Genomic DNA, 17,510 nt, shown 5'->3' with positions numbered 1-17,510 from the left:
TGTGAAACATCAGCCAAGATGTGCTGCAATTAGTTTTTCCAGACCTGCCTGTGTTTGTGCCATGGGTTTCTGAGCAGAGCTCCATGCTGCTCCTTAGTAGCTGCTGCTGGGTTGCTCTGGGTGTTCAGCTGCTCCTGGAGCCCTGTTAGGATTCTTGCCTTGGAGTGCCCAGGCTGGCCCCACCAGGTGTGATTAACAACCACAATGTTCACATTTCTAGGAAAATCACAGCTACCCTTAATTCCTAAAGGTTCTGCTTAAACCTTCAGAGAGATTTGCCTGTAACAGGCTCCAGAAAGGAGTAATTTCCTGACATGTTGGTGCAAAGCAGGGTTAAAGGAGAGGAATGCTACCAGGTCTTAAATGCATGTAGGATTTAATCAGTCTCTGTTGAGCTCTGAGGTTTCTGTGCTCTCAAGGGGAAGAGCTGTTCACCTGTGTGGGAGCCCCGTGCTTTCCTTCAGCAGAGCTGGTGTTCAGTGCATGGGTCTGAAGTTGCACATTTCTGGGTTCAGCTTACAGTCATGCATCTTTCATTAAGAAAGTGGTGGCTGAAATTCATACCCTCAGAACAGAGCACATTCCCTCTAGCAGCCCAGGCTCTTCAATTATTTATTGGTTCCTTTCCAGGGGAAGGATTGTCAGACCTGAGAGTGCAGTTTAGGTGTTGCTGGTGGCCCACATCATGTGCAAAGGGGATCAGGTCAGCTAGGCCTTCGGATGCTGTGCTGGAAGGAGACAAAGTTCTGCAGACAGCTGAAATTGCCTTTTGCCAGGAAGCACTTAAAAGTGGCATTCAGCCAAAGCATTGGCCTGTAGCACATGATTTATTCCCTTCTTTTGGGTCATTGCTAAAAAATAAGCTATTTCTTTAGTATTTTAATACTAGCATAGTAATATAGAATCGATTTCTGAAGATTTTGAAGTCCGTTATTAGTGATGAATTTTTAGAAAATAAGATGCAACTCTTTCATAATTTAATCTAAGTTCTTAATTTACTGTGATCTCTGAAAACTGAAATGAATACAACTTGGGTATATGTCTTACTGCCACTTGTTTACTAAAAGCCATTGTCTCAGTTCCCAGGGTAAGCACTGGTGGGCTGTGTCCTTTCTGTCTCTGTTTATTTAGCTCATTTGCCCAGCATTTATTTCATTCATTGTAGGAAACTGAGGAAAAGAAGCAGAAAACTTACTCCTTTTTTGTCTCATTTTTGCTTACACTGTATGAATAGCATAAAAGGATGAAATCTGTCACGTAAAATTTTTAATTTCTTGAATCTTGAATTCAAAAATCTAGAATTACTTCTAAAATCTTGAATAGTAGTTCTGTTTAGTGTAGCAAGTTTAACTATGTTTACTAAAATGTTGTTACCACAATAAAGGGAATTTGAGTTAACTAATGACTTAATCCTTCTTTGTATACATGTTAATTGAAGTCAAGTTTCCATCTGCACAGAGCATATGAATGTGATGAATAAAAATGACCTACAAAAGAAAATATAGATCAGGCCAAGTTCTTGACACAATGACAAAAGTAAAAATGAAGAATCTAAATACCTTGGGAGCAGAAAATTAGCTTAAATTAACATAGAAGCTCTTGAAGAAAAACTATATCTTCCAGTAAATTAGCATGTTTAAAGGTTATCAACCACTATGAATCACCTGCCCTTAATACAAAAAAAATTACTTAAACCTTGCTTGCTGATTTAAGTCATGATAGAATTTGATATAAATCAGCCTGTCCCATGGAGGGTGCACCCGGACTAATCCCCTGGGCAGAGCAGTGTGGCCTGTTTGATACAAGGCAGAGGAGTTACTTGCTCTCAAAATTTGTACACTTTCTTGATAGCTCCGAAGTTGTCATGTCTAGGAAACTATATTGTCATTAGTATATGCAGTGGAGACTGAACACCATGGCTTTATACAAGTGTTTGTCTTCCCATAGGGATTTTATTCTGTAAATTATGTAGATTTCTGTTGTGCTCTTTACTCCAGTAGGATCTTTCTGCAGCGAGCTTGTGTGTTGTCAAACATGGGATTAAAAATTCACCAGAGTTACTGATGCTAAACTTCAGAAATATTTGTGGAAGTAGAAGGCTTAAGTGTATGTTGAGAATAAGGCTGTTATAAAAGCAAAAACCTTTGCAGATTGGAGAAAACCTGCATGTTCTTTTGCCTCCTCCTGCCAGGGCGGTGGAGCAGCCTGGCAGCCTGTGGCACCGGTGCAGCACCATGAGCCGTCCAAGGAGCCTCAGCACAAGCTTTCCCTGCTGCCTGGGCCACCTTGTCTGTAGACAGTGGGAGAGGGAGGATTGACACTTTCAGGCACTGAACATTGTGACTTTGACTCCTGAATTGGGTGTGTAAACTGACTCACATGCCTGTTGCTCTGAGCGTCCCCAGGAGGCAGGGGCTTGCTTGGGGTTTGGCAGCTTTTGATCTCTTCTTGGTGCCATCCAGGCTCTTGGGACGACCATTTGCAGTTGATTTTCAGCCTTTCCAGCCAGCACTTCCCTCAGCTGAGGTTTTTGCTTGGATTCTGTTGGAAATGTGGAAGGTGAAGGACTGAATTAAGTTGCCCTATGTTACATTAATGAAGCCAACTCACTTTGTTGCACACTTGAAATGGACTGGAGTGGATGTCCCCCATTTGTGGGCAGCAGCTGAAGGCAGAGGGGCAGCAACTTATAAAATTTCATGGAGTTGACTGGTTGTGCTCACTCACCTACCCTGACAGTAAAAAAAATTACTGTGAGGTAACTGCATCAGCTGGGCCCTACTCACAGAGGGGCTTCTTTAGCACAGGGGAAAAGTACGGGATCAGAGTGAATGGGTTGCACAGCTGATCTCTGCAGGAGTTGATACTGTTCTCCAAATGCCACTGGTGATGCTGTGTCTGAAAATCACACATTATGAGCTTCTGGTTGAGTGTAACTCACAGAACATATTCCTTTCTTACCCACATTAATGCGCTTCTGCTACTGCTTCAGCTTCCCTTTGTGCTTCTGTATTTAAACTGAACACAGTGAAAGGAACCAAAGCTCCTGTTTAATTCATTGCTGTGGTGACACAAGATCTCACTGTACCCTGTGAGCACACAGAGATCTTTTACCATGACCCTTCTTGCTCAGACCCAGCTTGTTTTTCTTTCTTCAGAGGGAGACGTTGCTACGGCAGCTGGAGACGAATCAGCTGGATATTGATGCAACTTTGGAGGAGCTGTCGGTGCAGCAAGAGACAGAAGATCAGAACTACGAACTGTATGTCACTGAGCAATCTGTCTAACCTCTGTAGCAGTCTGTGTGTCAGGGGAATGTTGGGCAGCCCCAGTTATGGCATGCAGCCAGACTGAAGGGTCCCAAAAGTAACATTTATAGTTTCCATGGATCTTGTAAAATGTTGCTTTTAAGTGGCATCACCTGAAATAAAGCCTAAACTTGGGAATCTCTGTGAAAGGGGCTGGTTCCTACAGCACGTGATCTACAGGAGGGCGGTGGAGGTGGAGCTGAGCAGCACTCCTGGAGGAAGCACATGCTGAAGGGACTGTAGATTAATATGTTGCAACCTCTGATGCTGAAAGGGGATATTTTCCATCTCTACTGCTCAGAACACAAGTTTATTCCTTTTTTTCTGGCTATTGCTTTCCTGTTTATTGTGTGTCTTATGATAGGCAGACAGTAATAGCAACAACGTTGTTGTCTTTTGTTCCCTTTGAATAATTCTAGGCTCCTCACTGAAATTCTGTTTAGAAAGAGTGGCTAGTTCCTGCTGCCTCGTGTTTGTTCAGTGCCCTGTCTGTTTGCTTGCTGCTTGAAACGAGCTTTTTTGCCAGATTAGGTCTGCAAAGCCAGTACATCTGTAGCACAGTGAACAGGAATCTCTTCAGATTTGTATGTTGTGGACAAATGTGTTCTGTGAATTCCCACTGCAAGTTCCTTATTGCAGTAATGTGCAAGCCAGAAAAAGCAACCCCAGAATTAACTGGAAAAAGATTCTTTACAGGCAGCTTTATTTGGAAGTTGGAATCAATAATTATGAAATGTTAATGCACAGCTATTTTGACAAGCATTTTTCAGACCATGTTTCAAGTTCTGTAACCTTGCTCAGTGTGTTTTTCTTTGTGAGAGCATTGAAATGTCCCACGTACACATAAAGCAGCACTGTTTCCAGAATGTTCACCTCCTTCCTTTGCTTAGGGGCAGGTTAGTGTCCTCTAGCCTTCAGCAGTTTTCTTGATGTAGCTACTCAAAGGACTGGGCTGTGTGGGCTGTGCTGTCAGATTGTTTTCCAGTACTTCTGTTTATTCAGCATCACTAATGGGAGGATGGTTAGAAAAATCAAGAGTTGGCAGAGCTGTTCCAAACTCGCACCAGAAGGTCTTGCTACTTAGTCACCTCTCACCCTTTCACCAGCTTTAGCATTTGCTGGGCCCTTGTATGTGCCAGTTCAGCTCACAGCCTTCTGAATTAATCTAAGCTGGGCTGGATCTGAGAAGCATCTCCTTAACACTAGACTGTAAGGGAAGCAGCAGCAGTAGGGGGCTGACAGGGGCGGGATGGCAAGACCACCTAGTTCCAGCAGTGGATGTCAGACTGCATCATCCCATCCAGTGTAACCACAGCACCATGCACCGTTTCATAATATTGGTGTGCTTCCCTTGGCAGAGAGTGCCCTGTCTGGGCACATGCTTCTGCAGAAATACTGTCATTACTAAAGAGTATCATTTGCAGTGGTGGCATCCAGAATCGTGGGGCCAGGCTGGTCACCTTGCTCTAGGCACTGTGCACTGACAAATCAAAAAGCACGTTCTGGCCTTGTGTGAGCTGCGAGGAGCTTTTGGTGCAGTTGGTGGTGCCCAGCATCACCTAAGGCATCACTCCAAGTCATCTGCAGGAACTCCCAAGCCAGAGAAACATTTGACCCACATGTCAGTGCCCTTTTGTTCTCCAGCACAGGAGGAACAGGGGAGAGGGGTGCACCTGAAGGTTCAGGCAGAGCAGCTGCCCACCTCCTCTCCTGGGAGCAGTAGCAGAGGGCTGCTGCTCAGTTGCTGGGTGGGCTGCCATTGCGGGGGGCCTAATTGCACTCTTAGGCTGCATAATTGGCTTAGCATGGCCTAAGGAATACCTTAGCCACCCTACCTGACAGCAGTGGAGTTGCTAACATGCTAACAGCAAGACTTTTTCCTAGGATTCTGGTTTAGCAAAAAAACTGACATTTCTATGCAGTTGACCAGCTTCAGCTTTCCCTGCACATTTATGTCTGTGTGCTGAGACCAGTGTGCTTTGCTTTCAGAAAGTAACACTTAGGTATAGAAAGTTATTGAAAATATCCCTGGATGCTTCCTGGCTTGAGCCACTGATCCCAAAAGAAAAGCACTGGGCCATGTCATGTCCAAGTACTTTGATCACACTGACTAAAGGACAGTGCTTTTTTAGGATTGTTGTCTCTGCATCCCAGGTAGGAACAATGAGTCTGTTCCAGTGGCACCTCTCTGAAACAGATGAGCTTCAACTCCAGAGTTGAAAAGTGTACTCTTCCTGTGTTCAGTTTTTATCTGCAGGCTAAAGTCCTTTAGCTGAGATCCCAACTGAAAGAAGTAACCACACTCATATGGTAGGGAACTCTGGGTAAAGTCCTGATTGTTAGTGAACAGCTTAGGCTGGTGTGGACATCAGTTAATGGTGGAAATCAGAGCTTGCAGCTGGGGGGCAGGTCTGCAGTGCTCATTATTAGGGCTTGGAAAGGTCCTTGTGTCCATGTTTGTCTATGCCCATCATCTTGGGATTATCATCTTTGGAGCAGATGTCACAGTGAGCCTCTGGAGCGTTGGGCTGGTTGTGTTTATGCTGTGTGCTGGAGCAGAGGGCCTTGCTGACCCTTAGCAGATGTGAGGACCTTGTGCCAGCTGCTTTGGTTAAGACAGGAGTTCTGGTGCTACTCAGCAAAAATTGTGCAGCAAGGTGAGGTGTCCTTGGGCAGTGGAAGCTGCAGGCTGTGGTGAGGCTGCTGCAGCACCTCCTCTGAGGCAGTTCCTACTCTCCTGCCATAAAATCAGGCCGTGGAGCAGGGGCAGGTGACAGCACTAGGACATCTGTGTGTGTCTCGTAGCTGCTCTGTCACAATAACCGATGCTAAATTGGGATTGGTGAGAACAGAAAGAGAACAAGAACTCTTCCTGCTGCTGCAGCTGGGTACCCGAGGACAAGACATCATTGCTCCAAAATGTGTATCCCAGAGAAGACACGAGGTGGCACACGGCACTGCCTCATGCCTTACGTAAGCTGTCCCTTGGCAGCGCTGCCGAGCTCTGCCTGGGGGAGACACGCTGAGCTGCTTCCAGCTCCTTCCCTAGGCTTAGTCTCCTTGCTGCTTTGCCACATCTCCTGCTCTGGCACTTTCTCTGTAGGTTCTCAGATTTTACATTTTCAGTCCTCTTTAAAAAACATTTCAGCTTTTTCTGAGCTCCTCAATTCTTACTAAACAAACAGCAATGACTTTTTTTACTTGGTTCTGAATTTGTACCTAATTTGCTCATTTTGTCCATCTTTAATGATAGCCAGCTTGTCTTTTGTCACAAGGGAAACTGTGTTCCTGTTCCCTCACTGAATCGTGCACATGGAGAAATATTTTTTCAATAATTGTGAAAGCTCATCCTGCACATCCTTATTTTGTTTTTAGGAATAAGCTGCTAGTGAGACATTTGCAATAATTAATAAGAAGCAGATTTAATGTGTAGTTTTCATGAGCTTTTATCTTTGGCTGCATTTTTTTCTAGTATTACTCTTTTTCTAATACCAAAAGGCATTTAATTTCAAGGGTTAAGTAATCAACTCTCTTTGAATTAACTTCTTCCCTGCTAGAGAGTAATATAAGTTAGTCAAAATAAATACTTAAATTATTTTTCATGAGAAATTCCATCTTCTCTCACACTCAGTTTTGAGGAGCTTCAGGAAATTGTAATCTATAAACCACTGTGTGATTGTTTGATTTGGACAGTGGAACAGGCTGCCCAAGGAGGTGGTGGAGTCACCATCCCTGGAAGTGTTCATAATAAATACAAATGTGGTGCTCAGGAACATGATTTAAGCACTGAACTGGTAGATTAGGTTATGGTTGGACTTGATGATCTTCAAGGTCCTTTCCAACCAGGATGATTTTATGTTTCTATGATTTATAAGGTTTCAAAGTCCAACAGGAATTCTTCAATAGAAACAAGTTATCAGATAATTTACTCCTTGTGCTTAAGATCTCTTAGGCAAGCTGTTAATTTTGTAAAAATATATCCATAGCAGTTGGACTACAGATTATCTGAGATACCGTGTGATCCAAATTACAGCTTCTGCAGCAACAGGACCTGTCCCAGGTTTTCTGTCACAGAATTCCCTCTGGGTACTTTCCTGGACTGCTATACGGCTGTCATCTGCATTGTCTGGCCATCCTGGATAGCCATGTGCTGCTGTCCAGGTGGGGAAGATCACTGAATCATCAGATCATTTTGGTTGGAAAAGGCCTTTAAGATCATCCAGCCCAATCATTCACCCAGCCCTGCCAAGGCAACCACTCACCCATGTCCCTCATGACCACATCTACACGGCTCGGAAACCCATCCAGGGATGGGGACTCCACCACTGCCTGTGCCAGGGCCTGAAAATCCTTTTGGGAAAGAAGTTGTTCCTAATAACCAATCTAAACTTCCTCTGGCACAACTTGAAGGCCGTTTCATTTTGTCCTGTGGATGATGGACCAGTGACTGCAGCAAGGCATTTGCACTCTCCTAGTGAGGACTCTTCTTTTGTGAGACATGCTCCCTCAGTGAGATAGCTTTATTCCTACAAAGTCATTGATTGGGGTTTTGGGGTTTATTGGTTGGGGTTTTTTTTTCTGCATCAAGCACTGCTGGTAATTTTGCAAGAACTGTGGTGCTGAGTAACCCCAGCACTCTCTGCTGTCTAGAGCTGTTTTCTTGGATCTTCAGCTATATGGAAGTACAGGTCTGGAATCACACTGGCTAAAGGCTGAATTACCAGTTAGGAAAGTAAAATCACTTTCCCTTTCTCTTCCCTCTTCCCAACTTTACTGTTTCCTCTTGCTGTGAATCACTGTTGCCGTCAGGCACATCAGAAGTCAGTGTGTACTAGATGGGACTCTAGTATGGGTTTTCTGTGGGGCTGCATTAAGAATGAATTGCAACTAAGATGGTAATCATCAGTTTTGCTAGAGAAGTATAGAACATGAAGTGTGTCCTGTATCTTGGGAGGGTTATCCTGCTGCATCCATGTTGTGTCAAGAGGAAAACCTGAGGAGCTCCTAGGGGGAGACTGTACCCTCCAAGGCCTGGCAGCAGGGTTCAACCCTACATGGCAATTCATTTCATATTCAGGGACCTGGGCTTAGGGGGGAATCAGGTTCTGTACATATAATGAGCCCAAAACAAACATGTGGAAATGTAACCCTCAGTAACCCCAGTTAAACTGATGTCACGTGGCCTATTAATCATCAGTTTCACAATTAATAAAATAACCTAAAGTCATTCTTGCCACAGGAAATATATTTGAAAAACTGATCACAGTACGTTACAGCCAGGAGCCAAAAAGCTTCAGGCTGCTCCTGTCTTCAATAGTCAATGAACATGAGTTGTGACAGTTTTAGGAACTGTGAGGCTAACAAGCCTTTTTCTGCTTTTTTTTGTTTGTTTGTTTGCTCTGGGAGCAGAGCAGCAGTAACTTCAGACCCTGATGAATACTTGTTCCTGCAGAGCACGTTCATCTTTAATATTGCATAAAAGTCTCCTTTTGCGAGCAGGTCCAACTGACAGTGAATTATTCAGGGGCTTTGAGGATGTGGACTTGTTACTTGGCCTGAAATGGAACGACTGAAAGGTGAGGACAAGTAACCGATCTGGTCTTGCAGGGCACTTTTGCTGTCTCTGTCTCTCAACTGAAGAAGTGTACTCAGGTCACAAATGAGCTCATCTTGTGCTTTAATAGGACTTGCTCCTATTGTGCAGCCTGGTCTAGTGGTAGGGTTCCCTGCTCATGGCATGGGGGGTTGGAACTAGATGATCTTTAAGGTCCCTTCCAACCATAATGATTTAATGATTCTATGATTCTATGGTCTGCTACACCTCATGTGGACATGAAGCTGTTTGTTTCACAGTAAGATTTTGATTGAGCCCTTTTGTGAGTGACTGACAAAAAAGGTACAACAAAGAACATGATGGCCAGATTTTACAGAATATGAGGAAAAAGCAGACATGGCAGGTTTGGCCTGGTGTGTTCCCAAAACAGCCACATTTGTGCCTCTGAAGGGTGTGTGTAAAGCCAGAGAAAAGCATTCATGCATTATGTAGTATTTTCAAAGTGTGGAGGATGTTCAACACCTCCACCCTGGAAATTACTGAGAGCTTGCTGGCAGCATTTTCATAGATGCTGTTTTTCCACCCACCTCTTCCACAGAAAAAGATAGGAGTATGAAAGTTCAGCGGAGCTGGTTTATGCAGCCTGTGTGAAACCAGTATCAGTCCATCTTTATTTCCCGGTGTCATGGCACACAGCACAGTGCTTGGACCCACGTGTATGACTGGGGATGAGGAAGGTGACACAAAGTACACATGCCACAGCTCTCCTTGGTGCTGTGGTGGGGTAAGAGCCCATGTCACCCTGTCCCCAAATAACCATGGTATAGGAGCACAGGTGCAGAAGCCTGTATGTGTATTACTCTCCAGGCTAGCTGAGCTGGAGGGAAGAATGACACTCTTTATACTTCAGTTATGTAGCATTTTTTCCCTCCAGCTTTTTAAATTGATGTGTTTCTGCAGGAGAAACAGGTGGTAGTCACAGCCCTCCCTCCCTCTGGAGCTGGCTGCTTGCCCAGAACAAAGCAGGTTCTTTCCAAAATGGGCAGTTTTGATAGCACAAAGTACAGTAAATCTTCAAATAGCATGATATTGTCAAGAGTGCCTTGTGCTTTGTTGGGTCCAGCTTTAAGTACTCCTTGAACTTCATATTTTGTGTCCCAGAATGGCTATATATGTACTTTATATGTGCTTCATATGGGATTCTTGTTCCTTAATCTTCACTGTACATGTACAAGATGCATGTCTTCTCCTACATGCATCACCCTGTTGCCCTACTGGTGGGACACAGCATCTTGATTAGAGACTCAAAGGTTGTTTGGTTCTGTTTTCCTGTAGCATCAGTGATTTAGGAGCTCACACAGGCAGCTGGAGAGCTCAGCTCTGCCAGGAGAGTGGCAGGGCTGGACCTTGGATGCTGGACACGGCAGTGCCTGAGCCTCTTGGCTGTTGCTATAAACTGGAGGGGGGGGTGGGGCTTGTAGATCAGCTGGGATTAATCTCTCCTCACAGTTGGGTGGCAGGAGACTTTAATCCTGAGTGGGGCTTGAGAGGAGAACTGAGCCCCACAAAGCAGAGCTGTTCAGTGCTCCTGGCAGGGAGCTGCAGGTCCCATGCCAGCAGGTCTCGTGGGTGGCTGTTCAGGCCGTGGCAGTTCATGGGGTTTGTGTATTCAGAGCATTTGTTTTTTGTGGACAAGGGCTGAACTGCAGGTTCCTTTGGTTTATCTTTCCCTCACCACAGATGCTTTGCACAGTCTGCCTTGAAGGATGCTGAGTGGCACCTGTGGTGACCTCATCCTCGGGGAAGGAGTGATGTGCCATTGCTTGGCCCTGCAGTGCAGTGACAGATGCACTGGAAAGACACTGTTATATGCTTGTGGGGGGTGTATGTTGCATTGTACACCTTCCAAACAAACCTGATACAGTCTCCACAGACTTCAGTGCAAGTTAAGCTCCTTTATCTTTTCTCTTTGGTGCATAAGCCATGTATCATTTTTAGCAGAACATGTTGTTACACAGCCCACTCCAGCTACTTTTCCCCTGGGAGGGAGGATGCTGGAATGGATGCTCTGTCACATGCTCTGATCTCCACTGTTCCAGGAGCTTATTTTGTTGTAGCCAGTTTGCCGGGTGGTGTAAGCAGATAAGCCTTGCCCCAGATCCTTGGGGAAGCACCAGTGAGACTTCCACAGTGTGGCACTGATGGTGGGGGATAGGCAGTGGACGGGCCATGAGACAGCCAGGCTCCTTTTCTGCTCCTGCCAGGCAGCCTTGCCTTTGCAGCATTCAGTCTGGTCTCCTGGAATGAATGGACAAGTCTTTCCTAGCTGTTCTCATGTGCTGAGCTTGAAGAGAGAACACTTGTTTCCTAGCCCTTGAGCAGATGACTGTTTCTTTTGTACTGCTGAATTTCTTCCCCTTGCTTTTACTCAGGATCTTCCAGTTCTCTCTGTGTCTTGTCCTTGTTGATGCTGCCTGCTAGCTTGCAACCTCCCAGGCATTTCAGTGCTCTCTGTGCCACTTCATGCATGAGAGGAAATGGCTTCAGGTTAAGCCTGGGGAGGTTTAGGTTGGATGTTAGGAGAAACTTCTTTACAGAAAGGGTTAATAAGCACTGGAACAGGCTGCTCAGGGAAGTACTTGAATCACCATCCCTGAATGTATTAAAAAATTGTTTAGATGCGATGCTTAGGGACATGGTTTAGCAGTAGGCTGGTAGAACTAGGTTAATAAAGTTAGGTTAAAGATTCGACTAGATGATCTTACAGGTCTTTTCCAACCTGAACAATTCTATGATTCTGTGGAAATGCTGAACATATCTCAAGGATAATCCTTGAGGAACTCTACCAAGGGTTACTTTCCTAGCTAATACTGCTTTTCAGTGCTGCCCTTTAGCCAGTTCCTTAGGAAGGACTTCTGGTTTTCCAATTCCAGTAGCACCTTCCCAGGGGTGTTCTATGAGGGCTCCAGACATGGCTGGTCACAAAGTATATCAGGTTGCTCCTTAAGATAGGAAATGATATCTCACGAGGGTTTTGAGTCTTTTAGTCCCTGCTGTTTGCTTGCTGCTTGGCAGTCATTGCAATGAAGGTGTCTGGCTCAAGTCCACTTTAGGTGTCCTCTTTATATCTCTCAGATGTGCTGCTTGTAGCAGGTCTTATTTTGAGGACATTTCATAGTAAGAGCCTGTATTTCTGTTAGTGTTTCTTTGCAAACAGCTTGTGCAAAACCTGTGAAACAAATGGGCTGCAGAAAGGGGCTGCAGCAGCATCAGGCTTGGTTTCCTTTTTGAAAAGGATAGAGCACTTGACCCTCTGTAGCAGTACAGACTTTAATGCTCTTCTAGTCAGGAATCCAGCCAGGACCACAACTTGCTTCAAAGCTTCTGCTGCTTGGCTTCACTGCCTCCCACACAGAGGGGGTGTGTGCAGAGGGAGAGGCTGCCCATGTATCTGCACGTTGCAAGGGTAGTTGCAGTCAGACCTCTGTGAGCCTTCTGAATAGCTCTTTTCTTTTTGACATTCAAGGATTCTCTTCTTAAATCCATTCTTGGCTGAAAGAAGAGGTTTTTACAGCATTTGAATTTTCTTGAACACTCAGATCCCTTCTTCAGAATCTAAAACTGTGCCATTCCTGTAGCACTTACTCCCTTAGGGACATATGTCCAAGAACTGACTGAAGGTTGTGTTTCAAGCCCTGGCATTTGTTACAGTCTATCTAGGGAGTTCCCAGCAGCATTGCAAATGCCTGTTGCATCCTGCAGTGCACAGCAGGTCGGGATTCCCCACGCCTTGATGTAGATGGGGTGAGTTTAGCTCACGTGGGTGGAGCAGATTTATTGTGGCCCAGGGAATCACAGCATCACCAAAAGTAGACCCAGAGCAGATCCCTCCCAGCTCAGCACGGAGCCAGAGCAGTCCAGCATGGTGCTCAGTGCTGTGTTGGGCATGTTTGCTCCATTCCTAATATTTTTCTTTTCAATTTTTCTTTCCTGCAGCTTCCTTGAAATGATGGAAGCCCGAAGTCGAGGCCACACGTCGCCACTAGCAACGAATGGGCAAAGCCCCTCCTCTGGCTCCCAGTCACCCATAGTCCCTCCGAGCTCCACATCCACTGGCAGCTCCAGCCCTGGCACCCCGCAGCCACTGCAGCCACTCTCCACAAGCTCCACCATCTCTTCTGAACCTCCCCCATCTTTCTCACCAGTGCCTGCACCTGAGGCCCAGCAGCCACACGCGCCTCCACCAGCGACCCCCTCCCCAGCCCCTCCAGCTGCAGCCCCAGCACCAAAGCGCAGCATTATTTCACGTCTCTTTGGGACATCCCCTGCAGCAGACCCTGCTCCTCCTCAGCCAGGTAGGTGTGGCATCTAGGCAGGGTGTCACCCATGGGCGTTTCTCTGTCTTCCTTTCACTTTTTCCCTGTGGGAGGCAGAGCAGGCAGGTGTCTGGAGCACAGGAGGTTCCACATAAACGTGAGGAAAAACTTCTTTACTGTGAGGGTGACAGAGCCCTGGGACAGGCTGCCCAGAGAAGTTGTGGTGTCTCCTTCTCTGGAGACATTCAGAACCCGCCTGGACGTGTTCCTGTGTGATGGACTCTAGGTGCCCCTGCTCTGGCAGGGGGGTTGGACTGGATGGTCTTTCGAGGTCCCTTCCAACCCCTAAGATTCTGTGATTCTCTGTCTGAAGTCCGCAGGCCCTCTGCCTGTGCAGTGTGCGTCCAAGCAGAGCTGCACTGCTGCTCTTTCTCCTGATGGGCGTTTTGGTTTGTCTGTGACGGGATGGGGACTGTGATCAGCCAGCTGGGTGGTGGGACTGAACACACAGGGAACACGAATAAAATAACTGTTGGCTCCTTACCAGGAGCACACATTTGTCTTGAAAAGCAAGAAAAATTGTTAGAGAACCTATTAGAAGCACTGTCTTCACAAAAGCCTGGCAGCTCAAAAGGGCTCCTGTGTGCTAACAGAACAGTGGAGTGCTGGTTTTAAAGGTCATCCAGCCAGAAATGATCACGTACATCCAGGCTCTGCAGTGGATTTGCCTCTGGGGAAATGTGCTCCTTCAGAGAAGGTCTGAGGTGGAGGGCAGCCCACCCCGACTTCTTCCCAATGCTCGTGCAAAATGGAGCAGAGCAGGGCAGCGTATGGTCCCAACCACTGCCCAATGAAGTTGCAGGGCAGAGGCATCCAGGGTTTTGTTGCCTGCACTTTTACTGAGCTGGACCTTAATTTGCCTGTCACATTCACTTTGTTGGTAAATGTAACTGGAGCTGCAGAGCTGGCACTGCCTGCAAATGATTAGCATGACTTGATTCAAATCACCCTTTGGAAATACCTTCCTTCTCAAACTGTCAATCCCTAGAGCTCACAGTCCTCTCAAGACACCCACAGAAAGAAAGGAGGAGTTGTTGGCAACACAGTTTGCAGTTTCAGATGTTGAGATCTTTCAGTTTTAGATCTGTACACAATGTTCTACATCTTGATTCCATACCAGGTATGACACAGGACACCCATTTCAGTTAGTTCGTGACTCTTCCTAGTCAGAAACAAATAAACAAAGAAGAGAAAATGTTAGAAATCCCTTGTCAATAAAAAAACCTTGGTAAGTAGAAAAAACACTAGTACCTGTGTTATAATCTTTGGGGTTTGTTGTGGTTTTTTTCTTCTTTTTAAATCTATCACTTAGCTTGAGAACTTGTTTCAAGCTTGTGGGCTGCAGTCCTGGTATCTCAAGGGTGCTTTTTAGGAGAGTTGCAAAAGGCAGCCAGGGAAAGCTGATCTGTTGGTGTTAGTAGGTTTATGTAGCAAGCTGAAAGGCTGCATCTCTACTGGAACATACCTAGGGACTAGCTAATTGGAAAGTAGTTGAAAAAGCCACTGTCACAAAGTAGTTTGTTTTTTTTTAATGGGAGCTGCTATTTAAGCTTTCCCTTGAAGTCTTGCAGTAGTAATTCTTTTGTCTGTGTTTGTTCTTACACCAACACTGCTCTATGGCACTAGTAATGGTGTTATTTATATGCAAAAGTGATCTTGAAAATTGTGCTAGGAGAGCAAAATCTAAAAAAAAAAAAAAAATCCCAAACTTGTTCACCCAAAACAAAAGAGCCTAGATGTGAATTGCAGTCTGGGCAGAAGAAGATGACTGAATATTGCAAATTCTGAAAAGGTTTTAGGCTTCTTTGTTATGCTAATTTCATGAGATTTCATCCTGAGACCTTGAAGATGGGTCACAGTGCCTCAACAAATAGACTCTCTTAAAACAAGTCTCTATTTGCCATAGCTCTTGAGGTTTTGGTTACACAGAGCATCTAAAAAAAGTTGCAGTTGAAAAAGCAAGAGGAGGTGAGTGGGTGAGCTGAACAGTCTGGAAAAGGTGAGGGGATAATGGAGGGCCATCAGGCAGGAGTGGTGTAAAATCTGGCTGTGGGATGGTCAGTTGTAGCGTTCACGGTAGAGCAGAGTCAGGCACACGCTAGAGAGTTTTTCAAACTATTTAAGAGCCGGGGTCAACCTGGCTGTGTTGTCTGTGAGTGCCTTCATGTAAGATTCTGGTTTGAGTCATACCCTTCCTCTTGCTGTGTAGCCAAGGTCCTGCTTCGTGGCTGCTGCCACCCTGGGCAGGGTAGATCTTTAAAAAGCAAATTTCTCTCTTACTTGTGGTGAACCCTGTGATTTACAGCTGCTGTTACTAACACAGATCCTGCTGCTGCCACGCCTCCCCCCCTCCCTGAAGCCCCTGCAAAAGTACAGAGTGTGGAGGACTTTGTTCCTGATGACAGCCTGGACCACAGCTTCCTAGAGGACCCAGCCCCACAGAGGAACAGGGGGAAACCACAGCCGAAACACCGTGTGGACAGTGAGAGGTAAGGAAAGGAGGATGGAGGGAGGGCAGGCTGGGGCCTGGCTGACCTGTTGAAACTGTTCAGAAAGTGATTGCAGAGCAATAAGCTGCAACCTGTGGCCAATATGGAGCACTGCTTTCCCAGCTGGGCTGTAGTCAGTCACAGCATTCACTGCCTCCTCTTTATAGAATCATGGAATCATAGAACTATTCAGGTTGGAAAAGACCCTTGGGATCATCAAGTCCAACCATCATCCCTACTCTACAAAGTTCTCCTCTAAACCATATCCACATGATACACACAGCTCCCTGGGGAAAGGGAACAGCAGTGAAAGCTGGTTTACCACCCTCCTGGTTTTGCTGGCTTCCTTTCATGCTGTGTTAAACCACTGGGTCACTTTGGGACAGGGAGGTACTTCTTTTATGGCCAAATGTGTTGAAACTTTGGAGATATTTTCCTTCTGAAACACAGGACACTTAGCAGGGATATTGTGTTTTGCCCAATCAATACTTTCCCACTGCAGAGGCCTAAAGCATGGCCAGACTCCTTTGTGGCCTGGTACTGCCACTCCTGAGCCTTTGGGGACACTCCGTGGAATTCTAGAAGGAAGAATGGAGAGGATTGTGCACCCTTGGGAGTGTGACTGCATTGTTGCCTGCAGATTCCAGAAGTCTTAGGCTGTGCCTTTATTTTTCTCTATTTCTAATGTTCCTTTCCAGAATTTACTCTCTAAATTGGAGATTTATGCATTTGATGGATGGACTGTTTGGTAGATAAGGAATGGGCTGGATGGTCACATCCAGATGGTAGTGGTCAATGGCTCATTGGCTGGATGGACATCAGTGGCAATTGGTGTCCCTTAGGGGTCTGTATTGGGACCAGTACTGTTTCATATATCTTCATCAGTGACATAAACAGCAGGATCAAGTGCCCCATCAGCAAGTTTGCAGGTGGCACTAAGGTTAGCGGTGTGTTTGACATGCCTGAGGGACTGGATGTCATTCAGAGGAACCTGGACAAGCTCACAAAGTGGGCCCATGTGAACTTAATGAGGTTGGTCAAGGACAAGTGCAAGGTCCTGCACCTGGGTTGGGGCAACCCCTGGTATCTACACAGGCTGGAGGATAAAGGGATGGAGAGCAGCCCTGGGGAGAAGGACTTGGGAGCACTGGTGGATGAAAAGCTGCACATGAGTTGGGAACGTGCGCTGGCAGCCTGGACAGCAAAGCCTATCCCAGGCTGCATCAACAGCAGCGTGACCAGCAGGTCAAGGGGTGGGATTCTGCTCCTCTGCTTCAGTTTGGTGAGACCCCTCTGCAGGGCTGGGTCCAGCTCTGGAGTCCCCAACACAAGAAGGACATGAAGCTGTTGGAGCAAGTCCAGAGGGGGCCATGGAGATGATCCGAGGGTTGGAGCAGGGCCTGCAGTGACAGGACAAGGAGTAATGGTTTTAAACTAAAAGAGGGGAGATTTAGACTAGATATAAGGAAGAAATGTTTTGCAATGAGGGTGGTGAGACACTGGCCCAGGTTGCCCAGAGAGGTGGTGGATGCGCCATCCCTGGAGACATTGAAGGTCAGGGTGGATGGGGCTGTGAGCAGCCTGATAGAGTTGAAGATGTCCCTGCTCACGCAGGGGTGTTGGACTAGATAATCTTTAAGGTCTCTTCCAACCCAAACCAGTCTGTGATTCAGTTATTCTATCCTCCAAATGGCAGAGCTCTGTGCTTATGCTGGAGGCTGGAATTTATTTTTTAATTGCCTTTTCTGTTTTTTTCTTTTCCTGACTCTGATGCTTTTAACCA

At 46.0% G+C, this 17,510-nt stretch overlaps 1 protein-coding gene across 5 annotated transcripts in view; it reads left to right on the top strand.

Annotated features, from left to right (window-relative positions):
* RABL6 (RAB, member RAS oncogene family like 6) overlaps positions 1-17,510 on the top strand; it is a 292,198-nt gene that overhangs the window by 262,892 nt on the left and 11,796 nt on the right. For 3 of the 5 annotated variants that reach the window (XM_051636505.1, XM_051636502.1, XM_051636504.1), the window contains 3 exons: positions 3,159-3,262; positions 12,859-13,217; positions 15,544-15,727. In XM_051636505.1, coding sequence (XP_051492465.1) covers positions 3,159-3,262; positions 12,859-13,217; positions 15,544-15,727 — 647 coding nt within the window. The remainder of the gene's footprint in view (positions 1-3,158; positions 3,263-12,858; positions 13,218-15,543; positions 15,728-17,510) is intronic. The other 2 variants (XM_051636500.1, XM_051636503.1) reach the window with 1 other exon arrangement.

This window comes from Apus apus, chromosome 19 (assembly GCF_020740795.1).
Source record: "Apus apus isolate bApuApu2 chromosome 19, bApuApu2.pri.cur, whole genome shotgun sequence".
NCBI lineage: Eukaryota > Metazoa > Chordata > Aves > Apodiformes > Apodidae > Apus > Apus apus.
The sequence above is the reverse complement of the archived record's forward strand: the minus strand, read 5'-3'. Positions and strand labels throughout refer to the sequence as shown.